Source organism: Aythya marila (genome assembly GCF_965140915.1).
Source record: "Aythya marila genome assembly, chromosome: 1".
NCBI classification, from domain to species: Eukaryota; Metazoa; Chordata; class Aves; order Anseriformes; family Anatidae; genus Aythya; species Aythya marila.
Genome location: NC_139042.1, coordinates 132,947,270 through 132,973,321, shown reverse-complemented (window position 1 = coordinate 132,973,321; position 26,052 = coordinate 132,947,270). Strand labels below are relative to the sequence as shown.

The 26,052-nt window shown below is 41.7% G+C and overlaps 1 protein-coding gene across 1 annotated transcript in view; it reads left to right on the top strand.

Moving 5' to 3' along the window:
* EFCAB6 (EF-hand calcium binding domain 6) overlaps window positions 1–26,052 on the top strand; it is a gene marked incomplete at both ends in the record, with an annotated part of 128,582 nt that overhangs the window by 5,729 nt on the left and 96,801 nt on the right. The window contains 3 exon segments of the mRNA XM_082751721.1: window positions 3,335–3,431; window positions 5,242–5,325; window positions 5,329–5,378. Coding sequence (XP_082607847.1) covers window positions 3,335–3,431; window positions 5,242–5,325; window positions 5,329–5,378 — 231 coding nt within the window.

The window sequence follows — 26,052 nt, the reverse complement described above, 5'->3', positions numbered from 1 at the left end:
AAAATAGTTGAGAGAAGTTCTGCAATGATATCAGTCAGCTCTTTAGGCACCCTGGGATGGATCCCATCCTTACCCATGGACTTATATGGATCCAGGTGGAGCAGTAAATCCAGCACACGTTCAGGGTTGGTTGAGAGTTTGTCATTCCCACTGTCATGGTCCTCAAGCTCAGGGCACCCAGGGTCCCGAAGACCATCATCAGCATTGAAGACAGAGGTGAAGAAGGCATCTCTGCTTTGCCTATGTCATTGTCTGTGAGGAAACCTTCCCCATCAAGTAGCGGACCTATGTTTTCTTTGGTCCTCCTTTTTCTGTTAACATATCTAAAAAATATAAACATATAAAATATAAATATATAAAATATATCCTCACTCTAGTCTGACTGAAATATTAACTTATCGCAAGGCTGTTAGAACAGATTGTATCCAAGACAATCTTTTCTTACTGTATAAAGGCCTATCAATCATAACTAGATATAGTTGTTATTAATGTCATAGCTTTTATTCATTTGGCTATATGCAGCTAACTGAAGAGTAACATTTAAGTTTTCATGTTAAGTATTTCCTATCACAAAAGAAGGAGATGAAATATCTTATTACAGAATTTATGTATTGAAAATATCCTCTGATGTCCTAATTAGAGGTCTGCTGCCTTAAATTTAAAAGGTACTATTATATTTTAATAGCTTTGTGAAATATAGCTATTATATACATTTTGAGTACATTAACAAAAAACATCATTAACTTAAGACAAGGTTATGGTTACATATGTATTTCAGGAACCATTGAGTTAGCTAAGTGCTGCAAGATATTTAAATACATGATGTACACAGGTAATTATTCAGATACACCAAGAGTTCATACAATCTTTTAAATATTCACCTGTAACATTACACAGGTAATTCCCAAGCTAAACCTTATTCTGCTTCTGTTTAGATGTCTATCATCATTCAAGGAAGGATACATTTATGTTGGTGACTGTGGCTGGGTTCTAAATTTGTATGTGTATGAGGGAACTTTAAAAAAAAATGCAATGTTCTCAGTTAAAAAAGAATAGTAATTTTTTCCCCTTCATAGGCAGAAAGCCACATTAGGCTCACCTACCACATATACCTGTATTTAGACATCATAACCAATGTGATGGCTGAGATCAAGAAGGCAGCAGGTGGTTCAGAGCATCCTCTAGTTAGTGAAAAGATATAGGGGAACCAACACCTGAAAAACAGTCTTGGACTTCTGATCACTGTCCTGCACTTAAATTCTAGCCTTGCTGACAATTTATTTAATCAAATGATTCAAACCTGTCCTTGAGCGTTTTTTATGACACCAAAATTATTTGTTGTATTTGTAGAAAGCAAGCCTTACTGCCTTTGTAGTTATTACTACCTGCTCAGTAAAGCTAGGAAAATATTTTGAATATTTCAAATGCCAGGGCAAAGTTCTAAGTTTTGTTTTGACTGCAGAAGTCTTTCCATCATTTCTAGTCACATACGATAACATGTTACTACTGAAGGTTGCTGTCTTGAGAAGAACAGGTTTAAAGAGCAGGGAGGAGTTAAAAAACATACTGAACAGGAAAGAGAAGTAACAGCAGATTGTAGGAAAATGACCACAATGTTTAGGATCACCAGTGCTGTCTTCTAAGCAAAGAACTAAGCCTAGGAAGGAGGGCCAAATGCTGAAAAGATGTGTGCCTGGAAATATAAATGATGGTGCATGAAAGAGCTTCCCCCCCCCCCCCCCCCCCAGTGGCTTAGTGATTGTTCAGGGACGCAAGGCAGCAATGAAGTTAGGATAGTTATGCATTTTCTTATGTGTGGGTAAGAAGAACCAGAACTTTAATACAGTTCCAGAAGCCCAGACCCTTAATTTCCATAATCCTGTCTGCATGCTGCTTCCCTGGCACAGCTAAGACCTGTTCAATAAAGGGTGGCTCATCTTCTAAGCACCTTAAATCTAGAGTATGGTTTTGCTGGTTTGGTTGCTCAGACACCAAAAATAGGGATAGGATTTGTTCCCCAGTAATACTTGCAATGATGTGTCACCACAGAAAGGAGCCTAGACTTCAATTACAGTGTTTCTGAATATTAAAAAAATAGATTTGCTCAACAACATACAACTTTTTTTTTTTTTTTTAATATCATCATAAGGACTCTCCTGAAGTGAGTCAGACCCTCCAAATCATAGTGTCTTCTTAAGAAAAGAATTCAGCAAGTAGGAAATAATGAAAACTCATTATCAGAGTGCAGAGATGGCTCTGTATGCATGTGTACATCCATTTTATACGGAAGTCTTTCACTCATAGCTGGCTTGTGTGAGTGGAAATATTAGCTAAGTTCAGACCTTGAGTGTTTCCCTTTTAAGATGACTGAAGTACTGGGATTGATTCATGTCTACAACAGGTCTGTTCGCGTAAAGTGCAATGTAAAGGAGACAGGAAATTGATTTATTTTGTACACTCATAGCACAAATTTCAAGGTATCTAAAAACTGCTAATGAGTTATAAAAAATATGAACAAGCATCAGGCCCATATATTTTCCTCACTCCCCCTACTCTTCTCTCCCCTCCCCCATTAATTTTTGATTTTGTGTTTATGAGGGTCTGAACGTAGTCTAATTCTTTTCTATCTGGTTTGGGCCTATCTTTACCAGCTGGTAAATAGGAAATCTTCACTGTAGGAAGCCAATACTCTGCAGAGTGTAAACAGATGGAATCAATATAAAGTGACAAGTTAGACTGTGCTACTGAGAATACAGAGCCAAAACTAAGAGCATAACAGTCATGACACTTATTTTGTTCCAATTCATTTGGTACTGAATAGCACTTCATATATGCACAGCTGTGTCCTTCCATTTTTTACTTTCTTTCTTCTGGTTTGATGATGACAATTTCAAAGAAAAACTTTAATTAAAGATTTTACACAAAATGGCCCAAAGTAGAATACAGGGAAAATGAGCACTGATGTTTTTATAGCAAGAGAAGAATATTTCTCAGGCATTTTTTCTTTATTTTTTAACAAAACAAACAAAATCTGATGTGTGTATCTCTGTGTGTAATATGCAAGATTGATAGATATTTGCAGTCTGAAATCTTCCATTTGGCAATAAGGGACATAACTGTAACTCTAAAAGCTTCCCTGTCATCCCTTTTTTTTATCCTGGTGCCGGTTACTGTAGGATGCCAGGAAGGGCAAAAAATCTATGTTTACACTTCTGCATGGGCTTCAGGAAAGGGGACAGTCACACAGACAGACTTCTACCACCAACTGTCAGGTTGTCCTGAGGTAGACTGGAAGCAGAATGACTGAGGGTCTCCCCTTTCCTGCCCTGTCCAGTTTGTCCAACATAGAAGAGTGCACCTCCTTCACTCTCAAGAAGGACATTTTGGCTACTGGATCTGATGCAGTCCCTTTAGGCATGGTTAGAAGGGTGGTAAGCTTCCAAGCTGTTCTATATTGCCTTGAAAGCACATCTGAGCACCAGTCCTTTTGCCAGAGAAAATGCCAATCGTTATAGTGTGGGTTTTACTTTACTAATTTATGCATTTTTGATGTATTTTCATGAAATGGAAGGAAGCAGCATGTTTACCACTCTGTCCCCTACTTACTCCTTATTTCTGTAGAATATGCTGTTGCTGCCTTTAAATTTCTGCTATTTTTGCTCTCTTGGCAAATAATAACCTAAGATTTCCCATATGTTGTTTATTAGGGTGACTGTGCAGCTCTAGCGAGGGGTAGCAACCACAAGTTTGAACACAGATTTTTGATTCTGATTGTCATGTCAAGGGCAAGCAGCTTTTGTCCCTGCAGAAGAAAAGCTAGGTCTGTCCCAGTCTCCTCCATGCATATAATAGAATCATCACAGAATCATCTAGATTGGAAGAGACCTCCAAGATCACCTAGACCAACCTCTGACCTAATACTAACCAGTCCTCCACTAAACCGTATCACTAACCTCTACATCTAAATGTCTTGTAATGACCTCCAGGGATGGTGACTCAACCACTTCCCCAGGCAGCCTATTCCAATGCCTAACAACCCTCTCAGTAAAGAAGTTCTTCCTAATATCCAACCTAAACCTCCCCTGGCGCAACTTCAGCCCATTCCCCCTCATCCTGTCACCAGGCACGTGGGAGAATAGACCAACCCCCACCTCACTACAGCTTCCTTTAAGGTACCTGTAGAGTGCAATAAGGTCACCCCTGAGCCTCCTCTTGTCCAGGCTGAACAACCCCAGCTCCCTCAGCTGCTCCTCATAAGACTTGTTCTCCAGATTCCTCACCAGCTTCATTGCCCTTCTCTGGACTCGCTTGAGCACCTCGATGTCCTTCTTGTAGTGAGGAGCCCAAATCTGAACACAGTACGCAAGGTGCAGCCTCACCAGAGCTGAGTACAGGGGGACGATCACTTCCCTAGTCCTGCTGGCCACACTGCTTCCACTGCTTCTTATACAAGCCAGGGTGCTGTTGGCCTTCTTGGCCACCTGAGCACACTGCTGGCTCATATTCAGCCAACTATCCACCAATATTCCCAGATCCTTCTCTGCCAGGCAGCTTTCTAACCACTCATCTCCCAGCCTGTAGTGCTGCTTGGGGTTGTTGTGCCCCAGGTGCAGGACCCAGCACTTGGCCTTGTTGAACTTCATGCAGTTGACCTCAGTCCATCGGTCCAGCCTATCCAGATCCTCCTGCAGAGCTTTCCTACCCTCAAGCAGATCGACACACACACCTAATGTGTTTTGTTTTCTGTATGCTTTTTCTTTCCACCCCTAAATCTTCTTGATTCATCATAATTTTTGAAGTGAAAAGAAAAAAGTTTCAGTGTACATAAGAACAAAGTATTCACTGATATTCTGAAATGCCTTGATACTTATGAAATGTACACCTGCCTTGATCTTTGATGTTTGCTTTTTAGTAAATCTCTAGGTTTCAGTCACTGAAGGAAGGTCATGCTCTACCTAGTGCTTAAAATGTTGTATATGAAAATCATTGCTTTGCCTAAAGGAATTTCTAGTTTACTAGTGCCATTTGAAAAGGAAATTGCCTTCTCTAAATGCAAAATATTCATTTCTCATAGAGTGTTATTTTAACATTTCTTACTGTGTCAGGAAATGTGGTCCTGTATTATCTAAATAGGTACAAAATGGCATTTATTATATGTTAGAAAAGTTTTCCAGTGCTTACATTTGTGTCAATTATGTCAGTGTTAGTTTCTTGTTTATTGAAATCACCTGTAATTTGCAGATTGCAAAGAATGTGAAAAACATTATCAGGTGCTGCAGATTTTTTGACTACAACAATGCAGGATGGATACAGAGGCATGCACTATAGCAAATTCTTGAGATCACCTGTTTTAAGATGAAGGACCCAGAATTTGAAATGTAAGTAAAGAAACCTTTTTTTTTTTTTTCTTTTCTTTCTTCTCTGTGAGAATAATAACAACAATAAATGATAGGGCTTTTGTGATCTTCTGAATAGCAGTAGCCAGGGCTACTTGCCAGTTTATCTTCTGTATGTGAGTTGCTGCCTTCAGTCTTTCTCTGACTAAATGGATGTAATAGTATATGAGGATAAATATGTCAGTAAGTCATTTCAAAGGGATGAGTCCTGTATCAGAATTCATCCCAGATTAAATCAGCTTGATTTTCAAGGTGGAAGTTAAGATGGTGGAGAAACAATATAGGATTCCCCTTGCCTGTAGTCAGGGTTGAGGAGTCTGGAGATGGTGGTGCCTATTTGTTCCATTATGAAAGCTGAGCAGAAGAGAGAGTGAGAACCCCAGAGTCTTTTTTCAGAGGATGAGGTGGTGAACAGAGGAGAGGCCTTACAAGGCTTACAAGGGAGGCCCTCTGCTTGTAAGAGATATTAGGACAGTCTGTTGTTTGACCTCTTCGGTTTCTTTGGCTGACATTAGGATATACATAAGACTTTTTTTGAAATACTATTCAGCAGAACCAGTTTACCAGGTGAAGAGGGTGAAATGCGTGTACAAGACTTAAATACAGGAGCCAGGCCCCTTCCCTTTCACAGCTGATCTGAAACTATTGTCTTCTGAACAAGAAGGTGGTGTCTTGCTCCTGTTGAGAGAAGTGAAAGGTAAAAGCTGAGAGACATTGCCTCTCCCTGGAAAAAGATCCTGATGACCAGATGACTAGTGAATTCTAGAATTTGAGAAAGTCAATAGCTCTGATCCACTGTTTCATGCTTTTGCTGAATTCTAGCAGATAATGAGAATGTGACTTTTTTTTAACCACAGGGTAGAAGAATGTAGTTGTTTGAAGTAAAATGGTACTGTGACAGGTCTTCACATCTTGTGCAACTTGAGGCAGTAAACAGAAATCTTGTATCATGGATACTATGTTTGGTTTTCTCTCCCCTTAGCGTGGTCTTTATGTAAAGTGATATGATGAAATGGAAACTTAGAGTCTGCCTCCAGGATGAAGCTAGGAAGCCAGGAGAGGCTAGATTCGGTGACACAGTACTCTAGGCCTGGCACCTGATTCACCAGGAACCTCAAAGAAAAAGAGGAGAAAAAAGAAAAAAAAAAAAGCTTAAACTTTTAAGGCTGTAGTTTGTACAGCTATAATAAGGGAAATATAAAAATATATATTTAAATAAATATAAATACAGCTATAAAAAGGGAATAATACTTACCCTTGAAGTTCATTGTGAACCATAATTAATGTTCATAGAGCATTTGGAAATGGGATTGCTCTGCCATCTTCAGTTGTGTGGACTCCCAGGATGAGTCCCAAGAGCTGGTCTCCCAAGACGATCCTAAGATATTCAATGTCAGAGCAATGGCTAAGTATTAATCTTGGGAGTCCATATTATGCTTCAGATCTGTCAGATTTAGGGCCTCTACCAGTCTGTACTGACAGAAGCTGTAGCAGAGCCTGATATCTCTGAGCAGAGGTGTGTGAATCAGACATATCTGAAGCTTTGTGTGTAGTAGGGCTTGCAGGAAGAAAGATGACCTAAGCATGATTGGGAAGGAGAGCGCATATCCAAACAGCATGTGGAGTATTTCCTTTATATCTTTGCTGTTGGCTTTGTGACATTGTGCTTATAAGCCACTCTGATGGAAGTGTTGAAGGAGATGAAGTGATGACAATGTCTGTGAATTGATGCTGGTGACATGCAGGGAGATCAGCTACAAGCTGCCTTAAACCAACATGAATCTGACTCTCCATACTCTGTTTCCAAAGAATGTTTAGTGTTTTATAATTTTGAATTACTTTCTGTGGACATTGGAGTCTATGAAATCCATCAGGAAATACTGTTGGTGATTGTATTTACTGGAAAGGGACTTAAAACAAATTAAGATGATACTTTCTTGCTTGAGGATTTTTATTTGGATATTCTTTTCATTGTGAGCAATTCCAGAATGATTTTTGTCAGTTCATATTGGCTACACTATTATACTTTGTGTATATTTTTTGGTTCAGATACTTTCCAGACTTAGATGTGAACAAAACCAATTAAATAATTTGGTACAGGCAATTGTAGAACAGAAGCAATACTCTTCTAAAACAGTCTATTAAAAAAAAAAAAAATGAAACGATGCTTTATTTGGTCATAAACCTCGTGTTTGGCATCACAATCTGAAAGGTAATAAATCTATAAAAATGTTACTGCATCTTGTAAGTACTGAATAATAATAATAAAAAAATCACAGAATGTTATTGGGGGGGGGGGGGTTAAAGCTCTAAAATGATGAAATTTTATCAGAAGAACTTCTGAAGCTTAACAAATAAAAATAATGGTATAGAATCACCTCTGTATGAAAACAACAGAAAATCTGAAATAACACAGATATAATATTACATGTATTTGATTTTTCACTGAAACATCACACAAACTACAGAAATATTCTTTTAAAAAAGCCAAGTGAAGTTGAGAGTGTATAAATATACCCAAACTATATCTTTTTTTTTTATTATTATTATGGATGAGCCTTAAAGCAATTAAAATGTGTTGTTGTTTTCCAAAGTCCAAGTTCAATATCATTAATGTAAATAATATACTTAAGGAAGGAATAAAATGTTTTTTCTTTTGAAAATGTAGTTAAAATCATGGGTCAAATTAACTTCTATGTTGGTAATTTTGCACCAATCAAGTTAAATTTCAAGGAAAACATAAAACAGATGAGAGTACTAGTGAATCTGCTCATCTGCCTGCACGCTTACTGATTTACAAAAGATAATTTTCTGTAATCATCATGGCTTAAAGGAACTTTGTCCAAGTGGGCAACTTAGGTCAGGTTGACTGTTTATTTTGTCTGTATCCTACTTGGTAGGGGAGGCATGGCATCCCAAGAAATTTGAATCTAAATGTACTCAAGTATCTTTCAAGTATATCCTTGTCTCCCTCTGAATTCCTGATCAACTGGGCAAGCATAATACTTTCTCTCTCTTATGTTGGGAACTTGACCACTTCAAAAATCTACATGGCTGACAGTGGTGAAAATGGCTGAGAAATAACAGAAATCCAAAGCAACCAGTAACAAGTAAAAAATTGCAGATTTCTCTGTCTCCCATGGAATATTTAAATGCTCCAAATCATCATCCAGGAAATTCTTTATAACAAAATTACCCAAGATTTCCAATTTCCCCCACCTTCCTCTGCACTCCCCCTCTCTCTCTCTCTCTCTCTCTCTCTCTCTTTTTTTTTTTTTTTTTTTTTTTTTTAATTACATCAGGGCCATATATGCAGGAAGGTGAAATAAATGCTCAGTCTGTCTTTCTAGGTTGTTTTAATGTATCTATTCCCTCTTCTTCCTACTTCACTCATTTCCTCAGGCAAAGAGTGTCGTATTCCAAAGGCAGCAGCCTAAAAACTCAGGTTAATCAGAAAGAAATTTTCTATTTTTAAGGTACCCAGTGATGTTTCCGTAAATCTAGAGAGCCTTTGCTTCAAAGCAGTGGTTTCAGAGATGATCTAGGGTACTAGATGCTTAACTAGTTGCTAGCCCATGTTTCTTACATATCTTTATCCATCAATTTCTCTGGACAATATAGCTTTCATAGCATAGGCCTCTGAATGTGTTATTTTAGAGAAAATGCATCTCATGTGATAGGGCCTTGGCCACTGCTGTCCTTCAGGCTTCTTTTGTTGAATGAAATTATAATATAATCCACTTAAAATGGTTCTTTCTAGAAGAAACAGAAAACACTGCTATCCCTTGAACCAAGTTTTGCTGCCATGTTTCTTTTTGCTGAATCTTCACAATGTGGTCAGCTGAACTGATTTCTGCTTTTGGACTGCAGCTGTTTCTGATTCAAGCTACAGCCCACTGAATACTTGCCTTGGATTGATTAACAGTTATTTTTTCCCATAATCTGCTATGGTTGTTCTGGGACATAGTGTCAAGTCTCTCAATTAACTTTAATTGACGTTGGATTGGTCCTGTAATTACTGAGAGCTTTTTCTGTCAAGATCCTGACAAAAGTCACTGCCCATGCATATCTTTTGGGCTAGGGATGCTTACTGTATAGTCTGGGGAAAATAATCATTTTCAGAGGACTGTTTTGATCCACAAACTCTGCCAAAGAGCCCTGTTTGTGCTCCTAGCATTGCTTTCCAATGGGCCAGCCCAAATCCAGAGAAACAGAGCAATTGTTACTTCACCAAGTTTTTTTTTTTTTTTTTTTCCTCCAGAAGAAAGTCTAACAGTTTCTTTTACATGTTATTTACATAACCCCTTCTTGGACTGACCTCCCATCTAAAGGTTTGCTTGATTATGTGAAAAATATAACTCTCCTTAAGACCAGATCCTAGGTCTGAGCTTTTAGGTTTTCATAGGTATGTGGTCATGATCAACTAGTCCTAGTAGTCTGGAAAGTTATTCAGTATACCAGTGCTACATTCTCCAGTTTTGTACGAAACAACACCCATGAAATATATGCCTATTTCCTGAACATCCCAATGATAACCCTGAATTCATTGCAGTCAGGCAACGCAAGCCTGCATTTTTAGATGAATAATTGAAAACATAGGAACAAAAGCACCTGACTTCTTCCTATATGCGATAACTGGAGTTAATTTAAAAATCAAAAGAAAAGGGATATAGCAACAATTTTTAAATATTGAACTTAAAAGCTTTCTCTTAAAAGTCACATGTTCAAGTCAAAACTGTCCCTAGGCACCTTTAATGTACTCGTGGCAGTAATGCAGCAAATAACTCAAGGTTATTTTCTTTGGCAGCAATTTCAAAGCAAATCTTTGTGCAAAGTATGATTTCTTTTCCTTGAACAATGGGCTGGATTCATAAAAAGTGTAATGGGTACATGTAGTGGGTTTACGCGTAAACCCACTACGGTGCATTTGTTAGTTTTTCAATTTTAACAATTAAGGGGTATGTGTGTAAAAATAGCACGTAGGAAAATAATGAATAGTTGTTTATAATTAGCATATTTTTATACTTAGAAAACCAGAACCCATTTCTGCAGTTATTAAATGTGCATTGTCAGCTTCATTTTTTTTTTTTTTTTGAAAATTGCCAACTTAAAAAAAGAAAATTCAGTTGGATTGTTGCTTAAGGAATATATACTGAAATGAAAAGCAAACTCAGACTTTAAAGTGTATAGAACAATATATAGCTTTCTTTTGCCTGATTGTGTCAGCACTGAGATATGTGCTAGCCTGCTGGCTTTTAAGCAAAAATTGTTCAAAAATCTCCCATTATGGATCTGTGTAGTACAGCTGTATCATGGCATTGATTCAAGAATATTATGGCTGCACTAGATTGGATGCTTCAGCTTATCAGTGCCAAAACTAGCATTAAAGTTAAATGTAGCTGGCATTCATGTACTCTGAAAGACTGTGCTTGCAAGAACAGGGCTTTAAAGATGGTCTGCTCCAATGTCCCTTGAATGTAATGTAAGTATTTTCATTGTGACTTGTTTCAATCCAGTCCTTCCACCTTGGTTGTACAGCAGAAACAGTGATTGAACAGATATTGGACATATGGAATTATTGGATTTTTTTTTTTTTCAGATGATAACCTACAAATTGATTTAGGTTTTATAAATATGGGAATAAATAAGGAAAGCATAGAAATAAATAGGAAAGTAATTTAATGACAGGAAGTGCAAAGGAAAAGGTTAACTTAAAGTACTGAAAGTTTGTCACCCTTTTTAATGAGCTGAAAGGTATCCTCATCTCTGGAAAGGAAACATAGGAAGATCATAACCTAGGATTTCTGAGTCACCCTGTGTTTTCTTTCTTCCCTCTATAGAGAAGGATAGAAGAGACTGTTGTCAGTGTTTAAAGGTGGTCTTTGGCAATACCTTCTTTGGCCAATAAATTTATTAAAGTAATCATAGCAATGGTAAGGACAGATAATTGGTCTTTTAAGGCATATCAACATAGCTCAATCAAGAATGATGCTGCATAATTTGTGTTCTCTTTATATGCCCATACAATGGCAATAGTAAGTCTCCTATTGATTTTTATCACGGACAGGCTCTGGCCCAATTTCAGTGGCTGCACAGACCAACTCAGTCTCCATGCATTGTGTGTCCAGTGTCATATCCCACCTCTTCTGTAGTGTTGTGGTTTACAGTATGGTCACCATTGTATGATGGTGAGATCCTTGCCTGTTCTTGGGGATTTGTGTTCCTATATAAGAGGCTGGAATATAAAGAAAAGCTGACAAAAGTGCAATTTTGAACCAATAATTAGTTCTGTGTTTCTATTTGTTTATTAAATAGGATTGAGTTTCCATCCTTGACATACACAGGTCCATAATAAGCCATTTTGTTCAAAACAGTAGAAATTGCCCGAGAGTAGTAATAGGAAGTTCCTAGGGGAAAGAATGCCACTGTTTTCATGTAATAGAATACACAGTACCCCATGGGTTGCTGCAAACTGTTACTAATGTAGGATTATGACTGAAGAGTGTTCCTGTTCTGTAGTAAGACCATGGTACTTTGTGTATGTATCTGCTTTTTGTTGTAGGTTAGGGTTTTTTGGTAGTTCAAAAATTGAGCTGTAAACAAGGGAGAATTTCCGACACTCCAAAGATGTTCCAAAGTATCATTCTTGATGATGAGGAATACTATTAACTTGATCTTTCTCCTGGCCTTTTCATAAAATACATGTAGAATCATAGAATGGCCTGGGTTGAAAAGGGCCTTAAAGTTCATCTGTTTTCAACCCCCCTGCTCTGGGCAGGGTTGCCAACCACTAGAGCAGGCTTCCCAGAGCCGCATCCAGCCTAGCCTTGAATGCCTCCAGGGATGAGGCATCCACAACCTATCTGGGCAACCTGTTCCAGTGCCTCACCACTCTCTGAGTGAAAAACTTTCTCCTAATTTCTAACCTAAATCTCCCCTGTCTGTTTGAAACCATTCCCTGTTGTCCTATCACTATTAACACATATAAACAGGCATTCCCCCTCCTGTTTACATGCTTCCCTCAAGTAGTGGAAGGCCGCAATGAGGTCTCCCTGGAACCTTCTCTTCTCCAAGCTAAACAAGCCCAGTTCCCTCAACCTTTCTGCATAGGAGAGGTGCTCCAGCCCTCTGATCATCTTAGTGGCCCTCTTCTGGACCCATTCCAAGAGCTCCACATCCTTCTTGTGCTGGGGACCCTTCTTGTGCTGGGGGCAGAGGGTTGGAGAAAGTGGAAGAAAATTGTCAGGGCCAGGATGGAAAGGAGAGGAAGGGAGATGAAGGAATGGCAGGCAAGGAAGGCTGTTGTCTTGCAGCCTGAATCCTAGGAAAGACAGGCTTTGATAAGATGTTTTAAGTGTGGCCAGGCTGCCCACTTCAGATAGGAATATCCAGAGTAGAAGAAGGAGGACAGAAGGAAAATGGGATGAAATATAGTATACTGATAAGTTGTTTCAGCCTCCTGGAGGGAGAAAGATACGGAATTAAGTTGGCCAATGACTGAGCCTTTGGTGAAAGTGTGAGAAACACTCCGTAACCAATAACTTAGGCTCAGGCGAGGATCCCAGTGAAGTAGTAATTTATTCACGATTGCAATGGTGGGCACCCCACAAGCAGGAGAGCGCATCTACTAGTTCCAAAACACAGTTTATATACTTTTTGATGACAGGACCCTCCCCTGTTTCCCCACTGAGTGGGTAATCCAGGTTCACAATCTATCTGATGCTTCACAAACAATGCATGGCTTTCAGTAGCCGGCCTGTTAAATTTCAATTTCCTTTTGCCATTTTTACTGTTTGAAGTGGTAATGTTTCTTCACTTATCTGACTTAACTTAACGCTGTGATTTTCACCTAATTGTCCTAAGGAGTCTGGTTGTCTGCATTTCTCATGGTCACCTGCTTAAGCTTTCTTATCACTGTAAGCATATCTCAGTACCACATTCCTTCCTTCTAAACAATGTAACTCTGCAAAAACAACATTTCTATTCCTACAAAAGTAAGTGTTAAAAAGGGATACTGAAGGTGTTAAAGGTGTGGTATATAGAATTTGACAGAGCTGTTTGAAGTTGAATGAGCAGGGAAAGAGGATGTAGGCATTATCTAAGTAACAGTTGTTATAAATGAAGTCTCAACTCTGTTGAGGGATTTTTGAAATTGAAACAGCAAGAATCCCATGGCTTGCTGTAGCTGAGCAAACCAGGGCAACTATGAGAAGTTCCCATGACAGTGTTCCCACATCGCCCAATTGAGGAATTCAGGAAAATATTGTTACCCGTAGCTGGCTTCAAGGACAAGGTCTATGTGACTGCTAATCACAAGGGGGTTGTTTTCTTGCAGGTGGGGTTGTTTCCTTGTAGTTGTTTGTCTGAGTGCTTTTGACCAATAATCTTGTGTGAAACACTGTCCGCCCCTGTTAAGTTCACTATAAAAGTTAGGCTATTTGGGCAATAAAAAGGAGCATGATCTGACTCTACTGGTGTCTGTCGTGCTTTCGGCTGTGCTTCCTGCAACATATGGCGCCCGAACAGGCTGAGGCTGGGACATTGGAGCGGCGCCGGGAGACCCGAGGCCCATGGAAAGCCTACCACTGCACGGAGAGAGTACTGACTGATGCTGCAGAGCTATGGCCAGCTACAAGAGACAAGGACAGACCTGGTGGACGCTGGAACACCTGAGAGACGTTGAAACACTCTACACACCGACCTGAACAAAGGAATCGTGGAGGGACGCGGGAAACGGAATTGTGGCGGGATGCGGAAAAAGGAATCGTGGCGGGACGAGGGAAATGGAATCGCGGAGGGACATGGGAAACGGAGCCGCGGAAAACGCAGGAAATTGAAGTAATCGCGGTGCGATGCGGGACATCCGAGATCGAGTTGATACGGGAGACCGGAGGCATCAGTGGACAACGGCAGCCGACCCTCACTGTGTGGTGAGTCGGCACATAGCAGAGGGGCGGACATCAGGACCCTGCAGCCTGTCTGACGTAACCATGTAAGCAGCGGCGGCTGTGCTGCTTCTCTCTGGCATTCTTTTTATAAGAGGTTTATCTTGCAATGCAAAAAAGACTATTCGTCCCCAGATCAGTGTTATAACTATGTTTCTGGATAACATTCCGTGGGGTTGCCACATTCTACAGATTACTAATGACAACTTAGCTCTATTACTACCTTTATTGCAGGGCAGGAGTGCAGAGACGCAGATTACACTGCCAAATGACCACCGGCAGGCTCTTTCACAAACTGCTTCTAAGGTTGCAGCTGGCACTGCCTGCAGCCGTATAGCAGACGTTACACTCTCTTTCCTAACTAGTAATCATGTGTCTCATCCATTTGTGGTGAATAGTCAGCGGCAAAAAGAAAAGGGGGAGAGTAACGGGAGACAAAGACAGAAACGGTACCAGGAGGATGCCACTGACACTAACAGCACGGGTAATAAGAGTAGTATAAGTGACACAGGTGCAGGGTGGCGGCAGGCGCTGCCGCGCTGTGGGGCACTCTGCCTGCTGCTCGCCCTCGCCGGCCTGTGCACTGCTGCTGACGGTGCTAGAGTAAAATGTGAAGACTGCTCAGATGGCAGTGATGAGAGTGCTTGTGTGAAGAAGACGTGTGCTGAATCTGACTTTGTGTGCAACAGTGGTCAGTGTGTGCCAAACAGATGGCAGTGTGATGGGGACCCGGATTGTGAAGATGGGTCTGACGAAAGTGCTGAGCTGTGTCATATGAGAACAGTGTCATGGAAATGTGATGGTGAAAAAAGACTGTGACAGTGGAGAAGATGAAGAGAATTGTGGCGATGTGACAGAGATCCTTATTGTAAGGATGGAAGTGATGAAATTAACTGCCCTTCCTGGACCTGCAGGCCAGACCAGTTCAGATGTGAAGATGGGAACTGTGTCCATAGGAGTAGGCAGTGCAGTGGTGTGAGAGACTGTCTGGATGGCACTGATGAAGCAAACTGTAACAATGTAATTCAGTGCTCTGGACCTGGCAAATTCAAGTGCAGAAGTGGAGAATGCATAGATATCAATAAAGTGTGTAACCAGCAGAGAGACTGCAAGGACTGGGGTGATGAGCCCCTGAAGGAATGCAACATAAATGAATGTGACTGTCCAGCTGGGTTTGAGTTTGTAGACAAGAGAAACTGTGGAGATATTGATGAATGTCAAAACCCTGGTATCTGTAGTCAAATCTGTATCAACCTGAAGGGTGGCTACAAATGTGAATGTAGCCATGGCTATCAGATGAATCCTGCTACAGGAACCTGGAAAGGGCCATATGGGTACAAAAATACAAATAACACCTGTGATTACAATGACACTGCTAAGCAGGGTTTAGGGGTTTAAGGCACGGAGACAAGGGGTAACAACTACAGTGTTTGGAACAATTGTACAGCTTTGGCCTTACCTCCTGATGTTTTTCTGATTTGTGGGGATAGGGCCTGGCAAGGTATCCCTGCAAATGCTATCAGATGTCCATGTTACTTAGATAAACTCATTGTATTTGCTCGTAGCTTGTTACAGTTGCGTGAGATCACCAGACATAAATGGGCATTGCTCACACCGGACTGCAGTGATAATGTTGAATTGTGTGGGGTTGCAGCTAGAGCGGCATTGGCAATTTTAGTGCCTGGAGCGGCACCTCCGGCTGCACGTAACAACTTAGAAAAATTGGTATGCTGGGCCGAGAAGCAAGCCTATGCCACGACAGAGATACTTGAGGAGATGTTACCAGATCAAAATAGTCTGCGACATGTGCTTTAACAGGATCAAGCTGCTATTGACTACTTGTTTTTGGCTCAAAGGAATGGGTGTGAGGACTTTAAGGGAAACCTTAAAGTTTAAACCTTTTTGATCATAATGAGTCAATTCACAAATCCATTACTTTCCTGAAAGAGCACATGAGTAAGATTCAATATGGTATCAATCCTTTCAATCAATGGTTCACTGATTTGTTTGAAACAATGCATAGATGGTTACTGGGATTAGTCTAAGAGGGATTAAGGATTCTGTTTCCTGTGGTGTCAATCATCATTGCATGTGGTATTGTGATAAAAGTGGTTAAAGGGTTACTTGCAAAAATGTTATATTGGGGCGTGGTTTGCTCAAAAAAGTTAACAATTCCCCCTTTTTTTTTTTTTTTTTTTTTTTTTTGAGGGATTTTTGAAACAGCAAGAATCCCATGGCTTGCTGTAGCTGAGCAAACCAAGCTACCAGAGCAACTATGAGAAGTTCCCATGACAGTGTTCCCACATCGCCCAATTGAGGAATTCAGGAAAATATTGTTACCCGTAGCTGGCTTCAAGGACAAGGTCTATGTGACTGCTAATCACAAGGGGGTTGTTTTCTTGCAGGTGGGGTTGTTTCCTTGTAGTTGTTTGTCTGAGTGCTTTTGACCAATAATCTTGTGTGAAACACTGTCCGCCCCTGTTAAGTTCACTATAAAAGTTAGGCTATTTGGGCAATAAAAGGGAGCATGATCTGACTCTACTGCTGTCTGTCGTGCTTGCGGCCGTGCTTCCTGCAACACAACTCAATCTGAATTTAGTAATATTTATACTTACAAAAGATATAAAAGCTATAAAAGGTATAAAAGGCAAGTAAACAGCGCTGGGTGTGCGGGGAGTCTACGCTCCACCAACATGCACACATGAACATCAAACATTCTAAATATATAGAATGTTGCTTTACATACTAAACCCGAGTATGCCTTTACATATGTACAATCAGAAAAGGTAACAAACAATCCTTTAAATTCCATGACTTAACAGTCTCAATTTTCCATTCCTTTTCTTGATTACAAACAAGTCTCCATTTTCCATTCCTTTTGAACAACATGTCTTGATTTAAGTTGTCAAGCAACTCAGTCTTCAGGCCTTATGTATCCTGTTCTTCCCAGATTGAAGAAAAACATACCCATCTCCTTTTCAAGGCCAATGAGGCCTGGGTCAAAAGGCACGTTCAGGTCAACAGGGGGCGTAACAGCAAAAGCCTTCAATGGCTGTAGCAGCTTAGGGGCCCATGGCGTAGCAGTCGGATCAGTAAAGGAGCCCGCAGATCCCTCACTATCTGGCAAGCCACACGTTTGTGATTGGGGCTCCACATGGCTCTTTAAGGCCTCAGAGACTGCTCGCCATGTGCCAAGCAATCCCACTGCAACCTTGTCATTTTTAGTTGCAGAGTCCCACACCTTGACCTCAGTTTGGTCCCATATTTCAGGATCATAAACTGTCTGATTTTTAATAAGGACAATAAGCTGTAAGGTTACCAGGACAGTCTTTGTTCCTAAGAATGTATGATTCCCCATAATGCGCAACTGCTTACCAGCGAGAGGCAGTTGTGTGCACGGGTCCTCTTCTCTCAGCTCAAGCTTCTCTCCAGCTCCTGTGCGCCTGTTTCCAGTGACTTTCTGTATGAGCTTCTCTGAGCAGGTTGCTGAGTTTGGCCGAACCTATCTTCATGAGGCAATCAAAGTACCTGTTCCCGTCCTGGTCTCCATTCTGCCAGCCTGTTCCTCTTCACTTATTTTTCCTGCTTCTTTATTGATGTAACTTCATCGTGTTGCCTTTTTCTTCTTTTTATCTTGAGGGCAGGCTCCCCTCTTATACCCTTCTCTCCACAGCAGATCTTTTCATAACAACTTTTCATTGGTCAAACAACTTTGAATGTAACAACAACAGCAAACACCCAGAAACTTCCATGTTTTAACGGCTGGAGAACAAGAAACCATCTGGAGAACAAGAAACCGGAGACTGCATGGAGTCTCCTGATCACCCTTCTTTGTTCCCTCTAAACTCTTTTACATTCCTGATGGCCTCATCATTAAGAGTCTGATGTTATCTCAACCACGGGGCTTTCCTCCCAAATCTTGGCCACACGCCCAAATCTCCCCCTTCTTTATTAATATCAACCATTTTCTCGACATGAATTACCACTTATATTACCACTATGTATTTTCCATATATAACACAGTCTAGAAGTTTTGGTATATTTGCTGTGGTGTTTGGCCAGTTTCCCAAGTATCGGTAAGGGACGGGATGGGGAGGGGACAGCTTGCTTCACCAGGGGCCTCTCCACAGGCCCTGGGGGTTTCCGCTTCGGTGCCTGCAGCGCCTTCTCCCCCTCCCTTTGCCTGACTGGTGTCTGTGGGGAGGTTTCACGCTCCTCAGTCTCCCAGCTGCTGTTGAGCAGCAGGTTTCTGTTTGTTTGTTTTCTTGGATGTTCTCTCACAGAGGCACAGGTTGTGCTGCTCATGTCTTGGCTCTGAGCCGCAGTACTGGTCCCTTCTCCGCTCTTGCCCTCTCCCTGATGCTTCTTAGGAAATGGTCCAGACTTACACACCCGATGGTTCTTCTATTTGCGTTCAGCTTTTCCATGAGTTAGTGGGGGCTCGATTCAAAACAGATAACCAATCATCTAGGTAAATTTTCCCACCTATTATTAAATTTTCAGGTAATTCAAGATGTTGTGGGTATCTCTACTGGAGGTGGCACTTGCCCTATGGGATTTTGGGGTCCCCAAATCCTTCTATTAGGGCCTTTATTTGAGTTTCCAATGATTGCTAATATTCTAATCAATACAAGATTTAATATACATATAACTAGCATCCAAAGGGTAGGTATGCCCTGGTATACTTCAAGTTCTTTTAAGCTTAATTTTCAGATCTCCAGGAGTAGACTCAACCTTCCAGGTTCCTGTTATGGGTCCTTTACTCATGATGCATGTGTCCACCCCTTTTCCACCGTTCTTATAGCCATCTCTTTGGTAGTTCAGTGAAGTCCACCTGTATTCTCTCAAACGGTTGATATGCAATTCTTCTTCCTCCAGCAGGTGCTTGCCTAATCACCTTCTTATTTACTTTTTGACACATTAAGCATCCTTGGACGGTTTGTTTGGCTATCTCATATATTTCTACACACCTATACAATTTTAGAAATTGATCACTCAGTGCTTTTGTTCCCCAGTGGGTTTGTAGTTGTAGCCGTAAAAGTAGACGCCTAGTTTGTTCCTTTGGAAGTATTTCTCTTCCATCAGGCAGAATCCATTTTCCTTCTTTCAGTTCTGCTCCTATGTTCTTTATAATTTTTATTTCTGCTTCTGTATACTTTTTCTCTTGTGTCCCTTTTCCGTTATCCGTTTCTTGTAGGGTTAGGACTACATCATGCTTCCTAAGAGCTGCTTCCCTAGCTTCTCTATCCGCTAGGTTATTCCCTCTTATGTGGAAGCCAGTTCCCTTTTGATGTCCTCTGACATGTACTACCGCAATCTCCCTAGGTCCTCTCAATGCCTGCAATATTTGAGTAACTAAAGTTTGGTGAATCAGCCCTTTTCCCTGTGTGCCTTTGAGTCCCCTTTCTTCCCAAATTTTCCCAAATGTGTGGACTATTCCATAAACATATTTAGAGTCTGTATAAATAGTGCCACTTTTTCCTTTCAATAGTTCTAGGGCTCGTAATAATGCATAAAGTTCACATGCTTGAGCGGACCAGGCAGTGCTGAGTGGTCCCAATTCTATTAGGACCATATCCCCATTTACGATGGCATATCCTGATCTTCTTTTTCCATCTACTACTTTGGATGACCCATCAATAAATAATTTTTCCCCTGTTTCTAATTCTGTCTCCTCGAGATTGGGTCAGATTTTGGTTTGTAATTCAATCACTTCCAACAATCACTTGGCAGTTCTGTTAGGGGTTCCCCATATAGAAATTGTGCAGGACTCTGTGCAGCAGTTACTTTTAGTCCTAATCAGGGGAGTCGATCAGGATGGCCTTCAGCATCTTCAGCATCCTACTATCAGTTAACCATTTTTCAGCCTTTTGCTGGAGTACTCCCCTAACATTATGTGGAGTATATATCTTCAGAGGTGCCCTAAAAGTGAGTTTTCTAGCTTCCTCAGTCAGTAAGGCAGTAGCCACAATTGCCTGTAAGCACACTGGCCACCACCTGCTCACAGGGTCTAATAGTTTGGAACAATATCCCACAGGTTTCTTGATTCCTGCCCATTCTTGAGTTAGTACTCCATATGCAGTTTGGTTAGAAACATTTACAAATAAATAAAAGGGTCTTTCTAAATCTGGGAGGCTCAACACTGGAGCTTCTATTAACGTTTTCTTGATCAACCTCAACTTTTCCTCATCTTCCTCGTTCCACTTAATTTTTTCTCCAGTCAATTTTTCATATAAAAACTTTGCCTTTTCACTAAACCCTTCAATCCAGGGCCTACAATATTCCAAGAGGCCGAGCAGTTGCCTCACTTCCTTCTTCATTACGGGTGATGACAGGACTAAAATCCCAGATACCCTGTCAGGATCCAATTTTTCTTTCGTTGGCTAAGCCAATGTCCTAAGTACCTTACTTCCTTTTCCACGAATTGTAATTTAGATGTTGAGACCTTCAACCCTTTTTTCCCTAAGAAATTAAGTAATTTAATAGTAGTTCTCCATGTCTCTTTTTCAGTCTCCCCAGCTATTAATAGGTCATCCACATATTGCAACAATTTTACTTCCCCCTTTACCTCAAAAAGTTGTAATAATTTTTCTAAGGTTTGGCCAAATAAATTTGGGGATTCAGTAAATCCCTGAGGAAGTACAGTCCATCTAAGCTGTTGTCGCCTTCCTGTTTCAGGGTCTTCCCATTCAAAGGCGAAGTAATTCCGCGACCCTTCACTTAATGGGCAGGCCCAGAAAGCATCCTTCAAATGTATTACACTATACTATTTATGCTGAGGTGTTAGGTGGTTTAATAAAATATATGGGTTAGCCACCACTGGATATTTGGTTATGGTTCGCTGATTCACAGCCCTAAGATCCTGAACCAACCTATATGATCCATCAGACTTTTTTACTGGCAAAATGGGGGTATTACGTGGGGACATACACGGTTCCAGCATCCCCTTTTGGAGCAACCTGTCTATAACTGGTTTGAGTCCTCTTTTCCCCTCCAGTGGGATAGGATATTGCCTAATCCGTATTGGATGTTGTGGATCCACTATTTCTACTACCAAGGGTTCCATATCTAATTTTCCTGAATCTCACTCTTGATACCATACTTTTGGGTCTATTTCTCCCTCATCTTCTTGGGTTAGGGTATATAACTGAATTTTTAATTCTTCCCCCTGGCTCTTGATTTCCAACCCTAATCTTATTATTAAGTCTCTTCCTAATAGATTGTGCTCAGCCTCAGGCACCAGCAATAGGTCATTGAGACATATTTTCTTTTCTGATTCTATTTCTATATTTTCCAATATAGGAACCTTAGAGGGCTCACCTTTTGCTCCTACTACCATGGTATTCCTTTTTCCTTCCTTAACCCCTTTTGGTAATTTTCTAATAGTTGATTTCTCTGCTCCGGTATCTACCAAAAAATACACCTCTTCCCTCTGGGGACCTATTAATAATTTTATCAAGGGCTCATTCGATGTTCGGGTCCCCAAAAGATATAGCCCCTGACACCCCTAGTCTTCCTTAAACATACCTTTATCCTGTTTCTTTTTTCTGCAGTTCCTCTGAAGATGCCCCTTTTTGCCACAATAGTAACAGATAGGGATTCTATCTTGTTCTTTCCATTTATCCATGGGTTCTCTTTCACCCTGTTTTTTTCCTGATCCTTTCCTGTCCGCTTGGTTTTTGACTTTCCCTTATTGCTGCCGTAAAAACATTTGCTTTTGCCTTGTTTTTCCCCATCTCTCCTCACATAGACCTTTTGTGCTTCCCTCAATAAGTCTTCTAATCCTTTTTCATGCCCATCATCAAGTTTCTCCAATTTCTTTCAGATGTCTTCCCAGGATTTTGCTACAAACTGGGTTCTCAACAGTGCCCCTCCTGCAGGGGAATCAGGATCTATACCCGAGTACATCTGAAGGCTTTTTCTCAGCCTGTCTAACCATTCAGTTGGAGATTTGTCTCTGCACTGACACTCGTTAAAAGCTTTATTTATATTTTGTCCCCTTGGAACCGATTCCTTTATCCCTTGTATCATTATGGTCCTAAGATCCCTCATATTTTGCCTCCTTGAGCAGCCTGATGATCCCAGTTAGGGTTGGTATTTGGCCATTTCACATCCCCTGGAGGACCTCCCTGATTTTGTCTTTCCCACAGTCTCATTCCTGCTTGCTTGATCATTCTTCTTTCTTCTATAGTGAAGAGGATTCCTAATATGGACTGCATTTCTTCCCAGGTATACGTGTTTGGACCTAGGAACTGGTCCAATCTTTCGGCAACTCCTAAAGGGTCATCTAAATGGTTTCCCATTTACTTCTTAAAATTTCTTACATCTGAGGTGTTCAAAGGAACCACTACAAACCCTATTCCCCCCTGGTTCTCCCCAAGGGATATCTCCCTCAAAGGGTAAAGGCCTCCTAAATTATCAGTCCGGCCTTGTGTTTCACTTTCCTCCCTTTCTGTGGCCCTTATCTTACTTCTAGTCCTTTGTGCAGGAGGAGAGGGAGAGAGAACAGGGGCCGTGGGCAATTGACTTTCAAAATGTGGTGGTTCTGGTTGCCATGAATAGGGAGGGGGTATATTATCCAGAGTTTCCCATTCTTCCTTTTCCCTGTCAGTTATTGTATTTAAAGCAAAGATTTGCAGCCGCTCCAGCTCCTGTGGCTGTGTCAGAGAAATGAGCTGTAGCAGTGCAAGTTGACCCTGCAGAGGGTATTCCAACCCCTGTAGCAGACCCTGTAATGGGGTCAGAGAAACGAGCTGTAGCAGTGCAAGTTGTCCCTGTAGAGAAGGTGAAAAAATGGTATAGAGATTCAGGTCGTCTGGATCGCAGAGAGTCTTCTGCCAAATCTAGGTATAGAGACGACGATGACGCTGGGCCATCAGGGATTCAGGAGGAGGAAGATGAGAATGCACATCCCAAATTACAGTCTGATTGTAAACCCGCTCTACCAAGTAACCCGTAAGAAGAATGAGTTTGAATGGGGCCCTAAGCAATGACAAGCCTTTGAACAAATCAAGCAGGAAATAGTCCATGCAGTAGCCCTTGGGCCAGTTTGAACAGGACCAGATGTAAAGAATGTACTCTACACTGCAGCCGGGGAGAACGGCCCCACCTGGAGCCTCTGGCAGAAAGAACCTGGGGAAACTCGAGGTTGGCCCCTGGGGTTTTGGAGTCGGGGATACAGAGGATCTGAGGCCCGCTATACTCCAACTGAAAAGGAGATATTGGCAGCATATGAAGGAGTTCGATCTGCTTCGGAGGCGGTCAGTACTGAAGTGCAGCTCCTCCTAGCACCCCGATTGCCGGTACTAGGCTGGATGTTCAAGGGAAGGGTCTCCTCTACGCATCATGCAACTGATGCTACATGGAGCAAGTGGGTTGCACTGATTACTCAGCGGGCTCGAATAGGGAACCCCAGTCGCCCAGGAATCTTGGAAGTGATTATGGACTGGCCAGAAGGCAAATACTTTGGGATATCATCAGAGGAGGAGGTGGGTCGTGCTGAAGAAGCCCCACTGTACAACCAGTTACCAGAGAATGAAAAGAAATATGCCCTGTTCACTGATGGGTCCTGTCGTATTGTGGCATCGGAGATGGCAGGCTGCTGTACGGAGTCCTACACGACGAGTTACAGAAGCTGCTGAGGGAGAAGGTGAATCAAGTCAGTTCGCAGAAGTGAAGGCTGTTCAGCTGGCTTTAGACATTGCTGAACGAGAAAAATGGCCAGTTCTCTATCTCTACACCGATTCATGGATGGTAGCAAACGCCCTGTGGGGATGGTTACAGCAGTGGAAGCAAAACAACTGGCAGCGTAGGGGCAAACCCATCTGGGCTGCTGCATTGTGGCAAGATATTGCTGCTCGGGTAGAGAACCTGGCTGTGAAAGTACGCCACGTAGATGCTCATGTGCCCAAGAATCGGGCTACTGAAGAACATCAAAACAACCAGCAGGTGGATCAGGCTGCTAAGATTGAAGTGGCTCAGGTGGACCTGGATTGGCAGCATAAAGGTGAATTATTTATAGCCCGATGGGCCCATGACACCTCAGGCCATCAAGGTAGAGATGCAACATACAGATGGGCTCGTGATCGAGGGGTGAACCTGACCATGGACGCTATAGCACAGGTTATTCATGACTGTGAAACATGTGCTGCAATCAAGCAAGCCAAATGGTCAAAGCCTCTTTGGTATGGAGGACGATGGCTGAGATATAAATATGGAGAGGCCTGGCAGATTGATTACATCACACTCCCTCAAACTCGCAATGGCAAGCGCCATGTACTTACAATGGTGGAAGCAACCACCGGATGGCTGGAAACATATCCTGTGCCTCATGCCACCGCCCGGAACACTATCCTGGGCCTTGAAAAGCAAGTCCTATGGTGACATGGTACCCCAGAAAGAGTAGAGAATGGAACTCATTTCCGAAACAACCTTATAGACACTTGGGCCAAAGAGCATGGTATTGAGTGGGTATATCACATCCCCTATCATGCACCAGCCTCCGGGGAAGTTGAACGATACAATGGACTGTTAAAGACTACATTGAAAGCAATGGGCGCTGGGACATTCAAAAATTGGGATATGCATTTGGCAAAGGCCACCTGGTTAGTCAATACTAGGGGATCTGCCAACCGAGCTGGACCTGCCCAATCAAACTTGTTACGTACTGTAGATGGGGATAAAGTTCCTGTAGTACATGTAAGAAATATGCTGGGTAAAACAGTCTGGGCTACTCCTGCCTCAGGAAAAGGCAAACCTATTCGTGGAATTGTTTTCGCTCAGGGACCTGGATACACTTGGTGGGTGATGCAAAAGAATGGAGAGGTCCGGTGTGTACCTCAAGGAGATTTAATACTGGGTGAGAATAGCCCATGAACTGAATAGTACCATGTTAATTACTATATAATACTGTATGTTATCACTACCATGACTACTATAGGTGACTAATTAGAATGTATGGAAAAGAGTGTACCCTGAGCATGACATAAATGGTATGGAATAAGGGGTGGATAGATGTCCTGGTTTCAGTTAGAACAGAATTAATTTTCTTCCTAGTAGCTGGTGGAATGCTGTGTTTTGGCTTAGGATGAGAAGAGTGCTGATAACACCCCGATGTTTTAATTGTTGCAGAGCAGTGCTTATACTAAAACAAGGACATCTCAGCTTCTTGCTCTGTCCTGCCAACGGACAGTCTGGGGGTGCAGTAAGAGCTGGGAGGGGACAGACCCAGGACAGGTGACCCAAACTAGCCAAAGGGGTATTCCATACCATCTGATGTCATGCTAAACAATATATAGGGGTGGCTAGCCGGGGGAGGGGGCCGGACTGCTCGGGGTTAGGCTGGGCATCGGTCAGCGGGTGGTGAGCAATTGCATTGTGCATCACTTGTTTGTACATATTATTATTAGTAGTACTATTATCATCATTGTATTATTATTATTATTGTTATTATTATTTTCCTGTCTTATTAATCTGTCTTTATCTCAACTCACGGGCTTCACTTTCCATTTCTCTCCCCCGTCCCAGAGAGGGAGGGGGGAGGGTGAGCGAACGGCTGCGTGGTGTTTAGCTGCCGGCCGGGTTAAACCACGACAGGGGGAAATGCGTTTGAGGCTCCTACCCATAGAGCCACATAATCACTTTCCTCTTGGTTAAAAGGCTCCTTACAGTTAACATAGCAGTTCAATGCCTGACATACCCAATCCTCAAAT